The sequence below is a fragment of the Pollachius pollachius genome, assembly GCF_949987615.1.
Source record: "Pollachius pollachius genome assembly, chromosome: 3".
In the NCBI taxonomy this organism is placed as follows: domain Eukaryota; kingdom Metazoa; phylum Chordata; class Actinopteri; order Gadiformes; family Gadidae; genus Pollachius; species Pollachius pollachius.
In genome coordinates, this window is record NC_136936.1 from 50,654,362 (window position 1) to 50,671,507 (window position 17,146).

At 49.9% G+C, this 17,146-nt stretch overlaps 1 protein-coding gene across 1 annotated transcript; it reads left to right on the forward strand.

The window, feature by feature from the left end:
• Positions 1 to 644: 644 nt before the first annotated feature.
• rap2aa (RAP2A, member of RAS oncogene family a) lies at positions 645 to 13,295 on the forward strand. Its single transcript, XM_079731178.1, has 2 exons — positions 645 to 1,519; positions 11,501 to 13,295. Exons 1-2 carry the CDS (start codon positions 1,206 to 1,208, stop codon positions 11,736 to 11,738), a joined length of 552 nt encoding a protein of 183 aa, XP_079587304.1. The 5' UTR covers positions 645 to 1,205; the 3' UTR covers positions 11,739 to 13,295.
• The last annotated feature ends 3,851 nt before the right edge of the window (positions 13,296 to 17,146 follow it).

Here is a 17,146-nt window from a genome sequence, read left to right on the forward strand (position 1 = left end):
AGGGTTTGGGTTCACTGGCCCTTTAAACTAACCGCCCTGGGGCTGTTACATAGCCTATGAGCCTGGTGTAAAATGGCACCTCCATTTCAGCCATAACCTATTTACAATACCAAGTGACCTCATCAAGTAGGCTTATACCAATGGATTGATCTACCTGTGTTATGTAACACATCTTGTTGGATACCCTATGTGTCATTGTTAATGCCACCCCGTCCATGTTGAAAAGGCTAAGCGACTGTACACACAGCTCTCTCAAACGTCGGACAGCGGCTGGCTGCAGCGTTACCGTGGTAACATCATCCGGTGCTCTTCGCTCCTCATGGAGACACATCCTCGAGCTGCCACGCTGATTGGATGAGCGTGCCTTGGATGTCACCGGGGCAACCGAATGATGGCGAGTTTAACACATGAACGGAAATGACTGCGTCATTCTACTGGCTGCCTGTGTCTGACAGCCGCGCAATCCCGGCTGAGGTCTGAAGCGAGGGGATGCTGCTATTGGGCGACGCGCGCATCTTTCGCCAGGAGGGGGAGGGCCCCAGATCTCCACCGCGGTACGGCAGCCGAGTGGGGACCGGGTGGTTTACGCAGCAGCGCTGGGTCTCCGCCCGAGAGAGCACGGCGGCGGGGGTTGTGTTGGTCAACGAAGACGGAGCCAAGACGTGCGAGAGATGGTGAAAAAGAAACAAAGAGACGCAAGTTTTTGCACTAAGCGTCGATTACGCACAGGCTCGTTGACCTCACGGCAGGCTGCTTGCAGGCTTCGTTTTCGCTCCCGCAACCCGTTCTAGGTGGAAACCGGGTTTTTTTTTGGTTGCAATGTCTTCGATGGAGCAAGTTTGTTTTTTTATCCTGCACAGATGGGTGATCTGAAACACTCCCACGTTTCACTGATTCGGTGAATTTGTATTCCTTCCTATGTAAATCTGGAACATTGCATCACTGGGATGCAGGCACGGTCGACCCTGTCTGGTCTGCGTGGGGGGAAACCCTACAATGAAACCCGTCTCAGGGCACCGAGGCTTTGTGCTCTGCTGTAGCCCAGCAGCGGCGAGCCAAGATTGAATTATTGACACCCGTTCAACATGGGACACGAATGGTGAACGTGATTCGGCATCATCGTTTTATTAATGCGATTTCAATGTGGCGCGGAGATTGAGACCTTCCGAGCATCTCTTGATTAAACCCCCGGCAGCCAGGGCGCGATGCGGGAGTATAAAGTAGTGGTCCTGGGTAGCGGTGGGGTCGGGAAATCCGCCCTCACGGTGCAGTTCGTCACCGGGACCTTCATCGAGAAGTACGACCCCACCATAGAGGACTTCTACCGCAAGGAGATCGAGGTGGACTCGTCGCCCTCGGTGCTGGAGATCCTGGACACGGCGGGCACGGAGCAGTTCGCCTCCATGCGGGACCTCTACATCAAGAACGGCCAGGGCTTCATCCTGGTGTACAGCCTCGTCAACCAGCAGAGCTTCCAGGACATCAAACCCATGAGGGACCAGATAATCCGAGTGAAACGGTCAGTAGTCGCACCATGATGGGGGAGGATTATGTCAAAGTTTACCATCGGGACATTGGTACGGTTCTTATAACATGCTAAAGAGTCAGGCCAGGATAGGGTAAGGGCCGTGTCCTCAACTGTCTACATGGAGATGTGTTCTCCTTCTTCAAGGGTAGGCTTTTCCCAATCCTCGTCTTATTTGGGCTTTAGGGTAGGCCACAATCAAACTTCTTTAAACACAACGACATATACAGCGGTTACAGCATCTAAACCGGATCTTACATCCAATCAGTAACCAGCTTCCGACTACCTCGAATGATCTCCATTGCATCACAGGCTCCTGTATCTCTGTGGTGCTATGCTAATTGACCAGACACCAATTGGCTCTGGTAGTCTGGATCAAAGAGCAGATCAAGGGGTGCATTCCATCTCAAATCTACCACGGTGAAGCTCCTCTGACGGAGGCTGACATGACAGTGCCCTGGGCGAACTGCATGCGGTCTTATTAGCGCTGCTGTGAGCTCCACATTGTTTAGATGGTTGCAACCTCTTGGAAGCCTGACCAGTGTGCTTACAGTAGCCAAGATTCAGTGCAACAGCCAGGGCAGCTCTGTGGCAACGGGGCTATGAAGGCAATGCTGGAGCATTCGGGGGCACTTCCCCGGTTTGGGGAAATTATCCACGCTTCTGTAGGCCGAAGGGTTCCTAGTAAAGAAGAAGAAATGAGGCCATGCTTTTGTAATTAACGAGAGCAAGCTGTCACCCTGCCGCCGATCAGGGAGGGGTTGCATGGTGGTTTTCCAAGTGATGCGCTCTGATGATCTAACGATGAGGTCACTACTGGGGGGGGGGGGGGGAGGCAGGCTGATACACACTGAGAGGTTAGCTAAGGGTGGGAGGAGGGCTACCCTATTGTCCTCCTGTCCCATTATCGGAGTTCCCTTGCTGCAGGCGAACCCTCCAGACACAATAACATCCTCAAACGAGGCCTATCTATCACAGCTCAGATCCTGTCTATGCTTTAATGTTGCACTACGACTGAAGTTTGTATTATGTAACACTGAGGGAGCATCCATCCATCCATCCATTCATGCATTCATCCATTCATGCATGCGCCCATCCATTCATTCAATCATTCATTCACCCTCAGTGTCAGGGATTGTGTCTGAGGGCTGACTGAGCAGTCCGCTCCTCCAGAGATACCAGACGGCTCTCTGAGGAAGCTCTCACTGCATTCAACAAACTAATCTTACGTTGGAGCTGATTATTCGACTATAAATGAGACCAGATCCCCGTAGCTCAGCAAAGCCTCAATCGAAAAAACTGAATATGCATTTGGTTTGCGCCGTATCGGTTAAACGCTCTGTAACTATTGACGCATGCTAATTCCTCCTCGACAAAGACACATTGGAGCCATTCTCAAAGCCCTTCTGATCCTGTGTCTCCTCCCCGCCGTTCCACTGTGCCCGCCGTTGTTTGTGTGCAAATTGAATCCAGCGCTGCCGTCCGACGTCCAGCCTTCATAAACACGCCCATAAATCCACGGTATGGATGAAGGAATGAGGTCAGCGGGTTTCCACCCTCAATAGCGCGAGAGGAAGGATAGGGAGACGAGACTAGTTGCCCGACCCCTTCCCACTGAAGGGTGAATGGAAATGGACTGCGTTCATACAGCGCTTTTTGAACCAGTGGACACTCAAAGCGCTTTACAATACTGCCTAACCTTCACCCATTCATACACACATTCATACATGCATTAACATACCGACGGCGGTGTCAGCCACGCAAGGCGACAGCCAGCTGGTCGGGAGCAGTCAGGGTGAGGCGTCTCGCTCAGGGACACCTGGACAGCTAGGAGGAGCTAGGATTGAACTAGCAATCTCCAGATTATTTGTGTGTGTGTGTGTGTGTGTGTGTGTGTGTGTGTGTGTGTGTGTGTGTGTGTGTGTGTGTGTGTGTGTGTGTGTGTGTGTGTGTGTGTGTGTGTGGTTTGAATAGCACACCCTATCTGAAAAAACCTAATAGACGGGACCTTTAGAAGCCGTAGAAATACACAGCAGAGCCCTGATTATGAAGCGTTGGGAACTGATGATCCAGAACTATGAGGCCTGGTGGGTTGAATAATGCTTCAGAGCGGGCCACTGAAACAAACACAATTCTTGCCGCTCAACCATTGCAGATGTCAGCATTCCATTGAAGGCGGTCTTCGCCTGGTGGTTATTCCCTAAGTCATGGTAGATTCCCCACAGGCAAAACAGCGAGTGATTTTCATGAAAAATAGTCTACTGGCACCAATGCTGCATTTGAGTAAAATACACTTGATAAAAGCCAGCGTTGAAAGGCGTGTTAATGCATTATGGCCGACTTTTAACCTAATTAGGTCTAAAAATGCTACCAGATACAAAGCCATCGACTGCAGATAAACATGTCTACTTAGTTGGATAGGTACGTTTTATTCCAGTTATGCAGCGGTTATGTCATTAGGGCCCCTTTAGGATCTCTTAAGGCTGTTCCTCTCAGTCTCTCCCTCTTTATCTCCCAGCTGGGAGGAGACAGAGCAGAGATCCGCTTCTGAATGGACGAGCTGCCGCTTTTCATTTTGCAAGACGTGGTTTGCCCACCAAAAACACAGTGTAGGTTCTGCTGCTGCATGCTGGGATACGGTGTGATATCATTTACTGAAGCTCCCAAGCATTCGCCTCGATGCTGTTCCGTAGGGTGGGGGTTAAGGTTGGTGACTCCAAGAGGAGGGGTTTGTCGGGGGTGTGGTTCCAGTAGTGGCCAGTCCTGGCTGGGAGTCGCCCTCTTTCCAACACGCAACATAACGTGATTAATAGGTCAACGCCGGGTTTGCATTAACTCGTGTATTGTGTGGAAGGTGTGACCAATTGTTATGAATTAGGTTGTCCCGGCTACACAACCACCGGAGCAACTTCATGTTTTTTTTCTCGTTGGCCGCAATTATGCCCACAGCCAGTGTTACTAATCCGGACCGCGTGTCCAATACTGGGGAGATAAAGGAGTATTGTATCGTCCCACTCAGCGTCCCACCACCAGATCTCCGTCGCATTGTCCTCCCGCCCGGCAAGGCCCTGCCGCCGCCGCTGACCGGACACCATCAGGCTTCCGATGTTCCCCCGATGTCCGCGCCAAAACGAAGAATAACTAGCTCAACCCCTCGTACACGAGAGAGCAGCTTTCACATGGTTAATAATAGATGCACCATGAGAAAGATGCTGTCTCCTACTGTAAGCAGTTGGCCCTCCTCTCTCCCTCGCATTCTTGGGTTGAAATAAGTGTGGTGTGGAGGTCGTAAGAACGAGAAAACGTGCTGGCACGGAAAATAAACAAATGCATACCCTGCTGAACTTGCGAACATTGCTCGTGGTTGGTCAGAAAACACAAGGCTGGTGTGATTTGATTGATTTATACCACAGTGTTGCTAAATGCTTGATCCCAATTGGCCAGTAACGTTCCATGGGTGTACATTAACGGGACATTTCTGCACTTCTGCAACAGTTCTTATTGAATCAATATGCTACAAATCGAACCGAGAAACAGCCAAATACAACTTGTGTCCAGATATTTCCTTGAGAATAATTACATTTCAGCTGATAATATAGATTAAAAATTACAATGGCGATGCATATGGAAGTAACTAATATCTAATACTGGTGGTAACTGTGGTACAAGCAGAATGAAACCACTCTGGGCGGTGTCTGGTTATTGGAAGGTGATGAACTTTGGCATCACCACCCCCGTCATACATTATTTTCCGATAACTGCCCACAGCATCACAGTTTATTCCTTCATTATTTCCACAAGTGGATTTCTGTGATTTCCCATCCAGCATAAAATATTCTGCAAAGAACATCCTCAGTCTCGACCAGCCGGAAATAAGTCAACTTCTTTCTACGTGTGCTGGACCACTTCAGACCCCCATCTGGCCTCCCCTCGGTGCCAACCTTACCCCCCCCCCCCCCCCCCCCCCCCCCCCCCCCCCCCCCCCACACACACACACACACACACACACACACACACACACACACACACACACACACACACACACACACACACACACACCTATCCCCCACGGTGTTGCCGTCTCCGTCACACGGCTCCCCTCGGCTCGGCCCTGGGTCCTGGGTGTCGTTCGCACGGTGACCTCTGTCAGGTCCCGTCAGCGTCTGCGGTCTGAGTCCCAGGCGGGCATTAGCTCGGAGGCCAAGGGTGTGCGGGATTAGCGACCTGCGCGCCCCACGCCCACACCTCATCACGACTACACGAGCCGTCGGCGCCGCGCAGGTGACGTGTTTTGACAGTTACCTCAGCATGAAGGTAGCTGTTTCACATTAGGACGGTCGATCGATAGCACATGGAGAGGAATGTGGGAAATGTGTTTTTGAGGGAAGAAAGGAGCTGTGCACATGGCGTCGGTATATTGTTCTGGTTAATTTTAGGCACATGTCTTTGTGTTATGAGTTATGGCTGTTAATACAAAGGGGTTAAACACCGGAGCCGTAGAGAAGACCGTTCAGTCTCACTTTAATGGACCACATAATGTTTAGGAGATAGCAGTAGATTCACCTGTACTGGACCGTCTCATAAGGAAACGGGTTAAGGTTAGCCTAACACACATATACACACACGCATAGGGTTACCCTAACCCTTACCCTAACCCAATATTAAGTAAGGGATTTGGGGGATTTCAATGTGACCTTTTTACCTTTTTTTTTTTTTAATACCTCCCTAAAAGATATGGTTTCGTCTGTATATTATTTTGCAAACCATAAATTGCAAAGCATGTTGGTTGTCGATGAACTGCTTTTAAAATAGCTGGCGTTTCATTCCAGGCCCTGGGGGCCCTCACATTTTCAAGATACGAATCAGTATTCCTTCAGTGGTTGAGCGTGTGTGTGCGTACATGTCTTATATTTTCTTGTGATTTATTGAGTTACTCAAGCACTGCAATTACACAGGCCACCCAGCGCGGTGGGGAACGACGTTCCTCGTCTGTTTCGTTACGAGCTCACGCCAGCTCGTCCTGCTGTTACTGTCGCCAGTGGAAGGCTGGGGTTGGCCATAGTGGAGAAAGTGGACATTCCTGTGAAACAGAACATCAGTGACAAAACAACAGTAACACACTGAGGTAACTTTAAATCTGTGGATATACGCAATGGAGAGCAAGCTTTAAGATCATGAAACAAGGAGAAAAATCAGGAGAAGGAGGGAAAGCCAGCAGGGTATACGTTTTCCTGCTAATTCACCATTAATGATGGTGTATTGTTAAAGAGTGATTTAATCAAAGTGTTGATTGCAAAGAAATAGGCCCACCAATAACTGTTCTGCCTCGAATCAATTGTGCTTGACTGAATTGTATTCATGTCTTATTTATTTCCTTTTATTGTGCAGCATTTTTTATGGTTTAGCCAGAGGACTTGGCTCGCAGTCGTTTATGGAAAATAGATGTTTAGTAAGTTTATTGTTTATACATTCACTCAATTCGTATTTACCCACTCATGCTTTTAATCTAGAAAAATGTCACGAACCAGAATATACAGTCAATTGGAAGGCAATCCCTAAAACAAGTAAATTGTGAATCGACAACACACCAGTGTGTGTGCGGTGGGCCGTTGACCTTGAAGTGTGTGATACCGTGACCTTGAAGTTTGGATCCAATGAGCAGAACAGACTTGTCGCAATGCCCTCGCGGTTCTGCTCTCGACCTGTTTGACTGTTCTGCTCGAGCAGCCCCGATCTCTGCTTCTGTCCTCTCTGTACTCAGAGGGAGCTCGTACGTCCTTCCCTGAGTCGGCCAAACCGGCTCACCTGAGTCATAGAGCAGCAGCCCCTCCTCACAGACCGCCCTACGGCAGGAACCGATAGAAACCATTTATCTGTCCTCCTGACGGCGCCAGAGGCGATATGCGGGCCATTCTAGGGTGACAGATTGCCGGGTCCTGCCAGATGTCCGCCGTCCTTCGAGCGATGAGCCGCTTCGTTTCTTAAATGCACCGAAAGAGTTATGGAAATAATGATAATAATAACATCATATCTCAACATCTCCAGTCTTGTAAAGTTTGAATATGCGGGAGTTTATAACGTTATAGGAAGACGATGTTAAGATGGTCATTTCTAATAAAATAAATCTTGGGTATCAGAATTTAGAAAATCGATCCAATGTATGCATTGGTGTTGTATTATTGATGCATATTACATTGGTAATATGATGTTCTAACATTAATACACAATAAATACCATAATATTGTGTCGTATATTTACAAAAAATACAGATGATACCTTGGACTGGACCTCCCGGTAGCAGCAGATGGTCCAGAGACTGTCATGTGACCACCCCGACCTTCTTTACGCCCTACCCCACGTACCCCAAACCCCTCACCCCACCCCACACATCCCCTACTCCCAACCCAACATACCCCAACCCCCATACCCTACCCCACATGCCCCACACCCCACCATGGCTCGCCCCACCCTGGCCTCAGCGAGGCCTCTTATCAGTTGACGTAGCATGCATTATAGATTAGCTGTGTCAGGGCGCTGAGATGGGTGTTTGAAGTGAGCGCGCTCCAGTGCCTGCATACCGCATACCCCGGGCCGCCCTAGCTTAGCGCCTCGTTGTGCCGTGGCCCCGCCCACTCCAGGCCTGAGCTGGCGGTCTGGGGGCTGAGGCCGGAGGTCTGTGGCTGGGATACGCAGCAGAGCGGCCCCCCCACCGGGCCGGGCCCCCACCACCAGGGTGGGCGGCACCGTGTGTTCAGCGTGAGAGTCCACACCCTCGGCGTCCTTGCGGCACGTCTGTCGTTGTTTTTCTTTCCCCCCCCCCCCCTTCCTGCACCTAGAATGTGCAGCTCCCCGCTCGGCCCCACGGTCCCCCCCCCCCACACACACACACACACACACACACACACACACACACACACACACACACACACACACACACACACACACACACACACACACCTCCTGGGACCACAGGGCCCCCTTCCTCTGATTAAAGTTATTTATAGAAACCGCTCGTTCGGAGCCAGATGACGATTCCTCCTCCTTCCTGCTTTTGGGCTTTTAGTTTTTTCCGAGTGAGACAGATTCCCGTTGTGTTAGTGTCGTCGCTGTGCTGACTGAATCCATTGCTGTTATATTTGTGGAGCTTTGTAGCACTTAATGGATATAAGATATCATTTTAAGAAAGGGAATTGTATGGAAATGTATTGGTCCAATGTTGTTACATGTTGCATACACAGCTTTCATTAGATGTTTTCTTGTTATTCCCAGTAAGCATGAGGGACGGGGGGAGAGGCTGTGATGGGAGTTCTGGGAGTTCTGGGAGTGAGGGCGGGGCCCCATAGACACGGCTTTGGGGACGTGTTTATCTCCCCCTGTGATTTGTATCATTACTCCGGGGGGATGGGCTCGACTTTCCGTCCTGTTGGGAGAGATACGCCCGAGTGGACCACCGTGGCTTCACACCACGGCCCCCTGCGGCCTTTAATAAACAGCCCCGGCTAAATTTAGAAAACACAGACTTTCAAATGCGAAAACCATAATTATGGGCTTCCCATCGAAAAACGGGAATGTAGTAAAAGGTTCAAGTTGCTCGCTCTGAGGAAATGCGGTCTGGAATAGTTTCTCAGCAGAACTTGTGGCTTTCGACGTATGCCTATTTAAGGTCGGGAATGCAGTGACCGGGCTCTAGGTGAAACAATGTCCAAACACAGACAACAGTTTATTTAAACCACCGGTCGTTTAAATGGTTCCTACCGACACTGCTGGCAACAAGGGACACCGGACATCATCTGTTCCCCCGTACATTTAGGGCATTTAGCAGACGCTTTTATCCAAAGCGACTCATACCGGTTAATGCACACATTCACACACCGATGGCAGAGTCAGCCATGCAAGGCGACAGCCAGCTCGTCGGGAGCAGTCAGGGTGAGGCCTCTTGCTCAGGGACACCTCGACACTCCGGGGAGAAGCCGGGGATCGAACTAGCAACCTTCCGGTTACTATTCAACCCGCTCTACCTCCTGAGCTAAGCCTTACACTTCCATAGGCTGAGACGCAGGTCAGGGAAGCAGTGGTTAAGATATCACTATGGGCTCTCTGTTGATCATTAATTCATGAGTAAATCACCATAGGTCCAACATGCCCATGCAAGTTTGATGAGGGGCTGTGCAAAATGTAGCCTGACCAGATATTACACTCATCTCTACAGAGTGTACTCTGTAGAGATGAGCAATGCTTTGCTGTTGTTGTATTTGTATTTGAGTTGCATTCAACCGCAAGTGTTGTGAATCGACAGGTTAAATGTTCAGCACATCTACTGTTATCCTAGCTGTCTTTGTTATATACAGGGAATGGGTTAGCCTAGCAATTGTAAGTGCTTGGCACTTGGTTCTATGAACATCCTTTGTGTACCGACAGAGACATATTGTTGTTTCTCTTTCTTCTGACAAATGTACTTATTGTAAGTCGCTTTGGATTAAAGTGTCTGCTAAACGCCCTGAATGTAGACGTACTGTGTTTTGCCTTGGAACTGATAACAACAACACTACTCCATGTAGTACACTCAAGTGACACTTAAACTTGAGAGAAATGTGACAGTCTTCCCCCAAACTTTCTTCTCCTCTCTTTCTCAAACAAATGAATAATTGAGCAGCATGAATATTGTAGGCTGCGCCGACAGGCGTTCAGAAGCTCTAAGGAGACGGAGAGGTGTCTGACCCCGATCTATTGATCGCTCCGCGTGGCTCCAGACCACAGCGCTCTGACACACGCAGTCGGGTTCACGTCGGCCACATCAAACCACGACGGCCCCGCCGCGAGGACCCGGCGGCTGCTTTTTGATCAGGCAACATGTCTAGACGGCCCACCAGAGAAAACTCTGAGGGCTAAAATACACTGGCTGTCAGTGTGTCACTCCTGGAGACCCTTAGCAAGGCTATATATATAACGACACACACACACACACACACACACACACACACAGACACGCTAACACACAGACACAGACAGACAGACGCATAGACACACTCACTCATTCACACACATAGACACACACACACACACACTCACTCACTCACACTAACACACACACACAGAGACACAGTAACACACACACAGACAGACAGACAGACGCATAGACACTCACACTCACAGAGACACAGTAACACACACACACACAGACAGACACACAGAGACACAGACACACTAACACTCACACACACACACACAGACACACTCACTCACAAACAGTGTTGAATACAAGTCTATATTGAACTAGTTTGTGTTCAACGTAATGAACTGCCTCGAGATTTAAGGCAAAGAAATTGAGTTCAATACAAGTTCAAAGGATTCCGGCCACATCCTGTTCTCGGTGGGTGGGGCCGCAGTGGATTGCTCACTTCCTGCCTCCCACTGGGTCGCGTCCCAGCCTGGGGTGTCGTGCTGGTATTTCAGGAGCAGATGGGCCAGAGCGATCCACTGAGGCCCGGGCCGGTCTGAGAGGCTGCGTCACACGCACACCTTCTCACCTGAAACTCTCTCAGTACTCTCTCTCATTAGTACGGTGGCCCTGAAGCCAAAAACACCACAGCAAATCATAAAACACCACAGCAAATCAGAAAACACAACAATTATTCAGAAAACACCACAGCAAATCAGACAACACAGCATGAGACCGACTCAAGCGAATGCTCTAATGCTTTTGTGTGATTTTCTTTTGTGTATTCTGATTACGCCCTTGCCCACACTCACACACACACACACACACACACACACACACACACACACACACACACACACACACACACACACACACACACAAACTCTACCATACCTGAGTGCACAAACTCAACCATTTACCACAGTTTTTACGTCTCTGAACCGACCACAGACGCGTCCCTCTGTGTCCTCCTGAGTGTCCTCCTGTCGTTCCTCGCGGCTCACCCTGGTTCTGGTTCCTCTGTGTCCGCTCCGCAGGTACGAGAAGGTGCCGGTGATCCTGGTGGGGAACAAGGTGGACCTGGAGAGCGAGCGGGAGGTGTCGGCCAGCGAGGGCCAGGCGCTGGCCGAGGAGTGGGGCTGCCCCTTCATGGAGACCTCGGCCAAGAGCAAGTCCATGGTGGACGAGCTGTTCGCCGAGATCGTGCGGCAGATGGACTACGCCGCCCAGCCGGACAAGGACGACCCCTGCTGCTCCTCCTGCAATATACAATAGCCCCCCCCCTGACCCACACACACACACACACACACACACACACACACACACACACACACACACACTCACAAGCTCATGCACAAACACTTGAGTGTGTGAACTCCCGAGTCCGAACTACGAACGACCAAAAACAGAAACACTAACTCACGGTTGAACCCTCTGGGTCTGAACTCTTTGGTGCATACAAATAAGTGATTATTAATATGAATAATATGAATCATTATGATGATGATGATGATGATGATGATGATGATAATAATAGTAACAACGACATGTCAATAATGAATAGAGTGTGAATGAGTTTGTCGGGAGAGAAATCGAACAACGTTAGAAGAAAAAAATAATAGAGTAAAACGTACACACGCCTTATGTTGCTCTGAGTTGTTTTTGTTGGGGGGGGGGGGGGGCTGTCATCAAGAGAAGGGTCACATGACGGAATTACATCAAGGTGACTCCGCAATAAGCTAACGGAAACATTTTCCTTGAGAGTAATCTTTTAATGATTTGTGTTGAGGTTTTTGTTTTATTTTGTTTTACATAAACGACACACACACACACACACACACCAGTAGCGCGCTGGCTGCAGTGGGCGGGGTCCGTGTTTAAAACATTGATGAGTCTTTGATTTGTGTTCACGGTTCCTTCAGCGTCTGCCAGCCTCTTCTGGCGGGAGAGTGGAGTGGGCGGATTGGAACGATCACAGGGAGCCCAGGAGAGATGTCAGGAGAGTGCCATCCTTTTATAGGGTTTTTTGGGTTGGAGTTTTCTTTCATGTAAGAGTTTAGGGAAGACAAAAGCGAGGATGAGGTGTCAGGGGGATTTCACAGCATTGCGGTTATATCGCCATGGTTCTACAGTGTTGGGAATCCAGTGGTGGGCAGAGGGAGAGAGAAAGAGAGAGAGTGGGAGTTTTATATATCACACAAGTCATGTTTTTATTATTTTTGGGGGGGAAAGCTGTGACAGCAGATTTCTCAACAGAACCTGCTGGGGTTTCTACAGAAACAATCTTCAGAACCGGCTGCCTTACTCTTATTTTGAAGGAGCGCTGGCATTCCCATTAAGACCTGCCGACTTCTGTCATACTTTCAATTTCGTTTCCCCTCCGGTTTTGCAGAAACAAACGGGCTGCTAGGGTTTCTAACATCCCAGTCTTCATTTATGTATGCAGAGTATTCAAATTGAGCCAAATGAAACGAGGGTGAGAGCGAAAGTGGCAAAAACAATAAGTGGTAGTGTACATATTTTCTATTGAAAAGTGCCAGTTTGTGTGAAGACACATAGACTCAGAACACGTGGATTCGTCAACTGTATGCATGGCTAGTTCAACAAAAAAAAAGACTTTTTCTTGTTTGAGATTAATATAGGCTGTGGAAACGTGCAAAGAACCAAACACAACCCACGTATGGCTCTTGACGCTGTCTGACCTGTCCATCATGTGGCCCCCCTCCCTCTGACCTGTCCATCATGTTGCCCCCCCCCCGAGTTCCAGTTCCATCCTTGATTTTCTATTTTTTTATGTGACCATTTAATCTTAATCCCCCTCCCTCGATAGATGGTGACACTGTTTCATTTGGCACCTAAACAATAAATAAAAGTGCGTTTAACACTCGACTCGAGAAGTCTTTCAACGTTTCGTGATGTGAGTAGATGACATCTTAAATTTCAATTCTGATTGTGATTCTATTAGGTGAATGGTAACATCACCACGACTTCTGTCCAGTGAGACCATACTCTTATCTAAACTGTCTACTGTTCAGTTCATAGACGTAGACACTGTCTCAATCTTCTCTCTAATACTGTGCTCTCACTTCATGTCCTAAGCATTTGACCATAAGGCGTGCAGATCAAGCAGGAGTGTATCTGATTCTGTGTACGTGTCTCAGGAAGAAGTAGAGCAGGACCAGAGTGGAAAGAAAGAGCCGGGGGCACGCCTTTGTCTTCTGCAACAAAAAGGTTGTCAGTGAATCCGATTCCATGGCTGTATATGACATTACAAATACAGTGGGAGTCGACTGTTTACCAAGTCATTCATATCGCGATAGGGTAATCATCGACACACCTATTGGTACACAGCCTGAGCAGGAAGGCGTTTGGTAATGAAGGATTAATTCCGTGTCGAAGAGAGCGATAAATCAAAGCGGGGCTGAGAAGTGAAATGACGGCGCCAGCTGTTTTGGAAGTCTGCCCTATCAGAGATCCACCTGGCGGACGGCGAACATTCATTTACATCATTGATGCCAAGCGTTTTATGGGAGGAAAAACTCAACCCCGGGTGTGTGTGTGTGTGTGCGAGAGCGCGAAATAGCATGCATATGTGTGTGTGTGTGTGTGTGCATGGTGCTTGTGTCTGTGTCTGTGTTTGTGCTTGGAAGGGTGTATTTGCGTGCGGGTGCGTGTGTGAGAGCATGTGTGCATCTGTGTGTATGTGTGTGCACCTGCTTACTTTTATGTGTGTTTTTGTGTGTGTGTGTCTCTATGTATGTATGTGTCTCTGTGTGTATGTGTGTGTCTATGTCTCTCTATGTGTGTGTGTGTGTGTGTGTCTGTGTATGTGTGTGTGTCTTTGTCTCTGTCTGTCTCTATGTGTGTGTGTGCTGCTCTGTGTCTCTCCATTCATTCTGATGATCCGGGGGGGGGCAGCAGCCTGGTTAGCCCGCCGGGGAGGCGTCTCTGTGGGGGTTAATAGGGCCCGCCGCTGGCCTCCTCCTCCTCGTCCTCCGCACACCGCCATCGTCACCGTCAGGAGAGAGGAGCGGGAACATCGGAAACAGGCGGGAAAAAGACCGGACACCCCGTACCTAATGAGAACAAAGTGGTAACCACGGCGACTCTTCACTCCCGAGAGAGAGAGAGAGAGAGAGAGAGAGAGGGAGAGAGCGAGAGAATATATATTACAGTATATATCGCTCCCATGGTGTTTATTTATCCACCAATAAAGGCAATGTCTGACAAAAGTGATTCTATCTCATTTGGCTCCTCGTCCTGACTTTGCTCTTCCAAACCTATTGTTACTTGTTACTGTGTTCCTGCACCTGCAGAACCGGATGTGTGTGTGTGTGTGTGTGTGTGTGTGTGTGTGTGTGTGTGTGTGTGTGTTCCTCTGCAGCAGAACGTGAACCCCAGAGGGAGCCGGCCGCGCTCCAACACAACTGGGCTGTCAGTGAGCGGGCGGGGGGGTGACTCACAGCTGTCTGAGGCCACAACACGAGTAGTGTGGGGTTCTGGAGGGCTTTTGGAGCCCTAACACACACACACACACGCACACATACACACACATACACATACAACATATACATACACGCACACACACACGCCCTAACACACACACGCACACACACACACACACATACACACATATACACATACAACATACACACACACACACACAGAGACACACACACATCCATACATATATACAGAGACACACACACACACACACACACTGCTGCTGGGTGTGTGTGTGTGGGTGTGTGTGTGTTACATTCAAACTGCTCCCATTTCACTCAGTCCCATGTGAAGACGGATGCTGCAGTGCACTCCCCCACAGGAAGCCTGTTAGCGTTTGTGACCCTAAACCGTTTCCACATCGCAGGCCGCACTCAGGTGCCGCTCGTCACACTCGTTAGGGTGATGGGTTGTTACGCATCCCGGCGCAGGGGGGGGGCGGACTCACCTAAACTGGTTGGGTCTGCTACCCGTGCCCTGGGACATAGCAGCAGCTGGTTCGGTTCGAGTGACGCCTGGCCATGTCCTACGACGGCGCCTCTGTGGAAAGGGTCCGTCGTCAGATGAACGTTTGTCCTTGGGATCCACGACGATCCGAATATCAATAATCCATAATCAATCAATGCTCGTTAACTCCAAAAACGATGGTATTCACGTCTACCACGAAGTGTCTGACGTCGTGGCCTCAGCACCCCTGTGTATCTTGTCCCCGCCCCCACTCTTGTAGCCGCGTGCTAACAGCTACACGCTAGTACCTTAGCATCGCAGACCTCAGCCTCCTGTAACCCTTCCATCGCGGTGCAGCCCCGCGGAAACTGAACATGGGGCTACGTTAGCATCGCCCCCCCGCCCCGTCACAGGGCCTCAGGTGGAACCGACTCTCCCCCCCATTCCCCCTCCATCGGCCACCGTCCCCTGATCCCCAACACACACACACACGCACACGCACACACACACACAAGCACCCCCCCCCGCCCCTGAACCTTTGATAACCAAAGCGGGGGGAGAATGCGGGGAACATGCAGATCAGGCAGCGGGGGGGGGGGGGGGGGGGATGTCGCCATAATTGGTTGTCATGGCAACCACGGGCAACACATGAGCTGTCAATTTCACAGTCTAATTTGCAGCTGTATCAGGGCGCCCTGTGTGTGTGTGTGTGTGTGTGTGTGTGTGTGTGTGTGTGTGTGTGTGTGTGTGTGTGTGTGTGTGGGGGTATGAGCGTGTGGGCGTGAGTGTGTGTGTTTGTAGGGGATTTCTCGGCATGGAAGGAAAGACAATACTCCCACCTCTAGACGATCACCGCTGACGGTGATACTAAGAGAGACGTGAACAGTCTGAGGGTCAAAGGGCGGCTGGTGGAAGGTTTCCATCCCTCACGCATTAGAGCAGCGCACACCGGACTGGAGATCACGCCACCGTCCCTCCCGGCTTCACTAAAACATCCGTTACGGAGCATTCGCCCAAACGACTTCCTCGTGCGGATTCTGCCTAAGAGCCTTTAGCGCAAGCGTTTACCTCTCCGGCCTCCTGGAATCGATAGGCGTCGGTCGGTACGCAGCTCACGAACAACACAACAGCGGATCACCACATGAGTACTTTGACAAAGTGTCCGGTCACAAACACACCAGAGTGCTTGAATGCTGTTGTTTACCTTCTAGTTCACCTGAAACGCTCACAGGAAGAGTCAGCCCAACGTGACGGTCTCTCCTGGGGGAGCCAGGAGGGAAGATCTCTCCTAGGGGAGCGAGGAGAGACAGTCACAACGGTCTGGTCACCCTGACCTGGGTTGACCTTTAAGAGTATTTGTGGGAACAACAGGATTGGAAGGAAGCAGAGACGTTAGGTTCGCTGGAAGCCCCATCAGGCCTGTTGCTCAGCCATTGTTCAGACTCCTCCGGAGACAATGGAGAACGGCAGGACGTCCTGCCCATCACCTCATCAGCACACAGCTGGGCCAATAGGACGGCTTCAATCACGGGAGCTGAAGTTAATGAGTGGCCTGAGTTCTTGGCCGCCATCTTGGTACTACACGGCCAGAAGTGTGTCACTAAGCAGTGGTTAGTGTTCTGTTTATAATGGGGAAAGAGGCCCAAGATGGACGCTTGGAATGTGTGTGATGTCATGTGATCCCTCTTGAGTCCAACCACTCTGATAGTGAGCTCCAGGGTAAGGCTGGGAAA

Coding starts and splice junctions, on each gene's coding strand:
- rap2aa (XM_079731178.1), top strand. CDS start 1,206: ATGCGGGAGTATAAAGTAGTGGTCCTGGGTAGCGGTGGGGTCGGGAAA. Junction 1,520..11,500: donor CAGATAATCCGAGTGAAACG/GTCAGTAGTCGC, acceptor TCCGCTCCGCAG/GTACGAGAAGGTGCCGGTGA.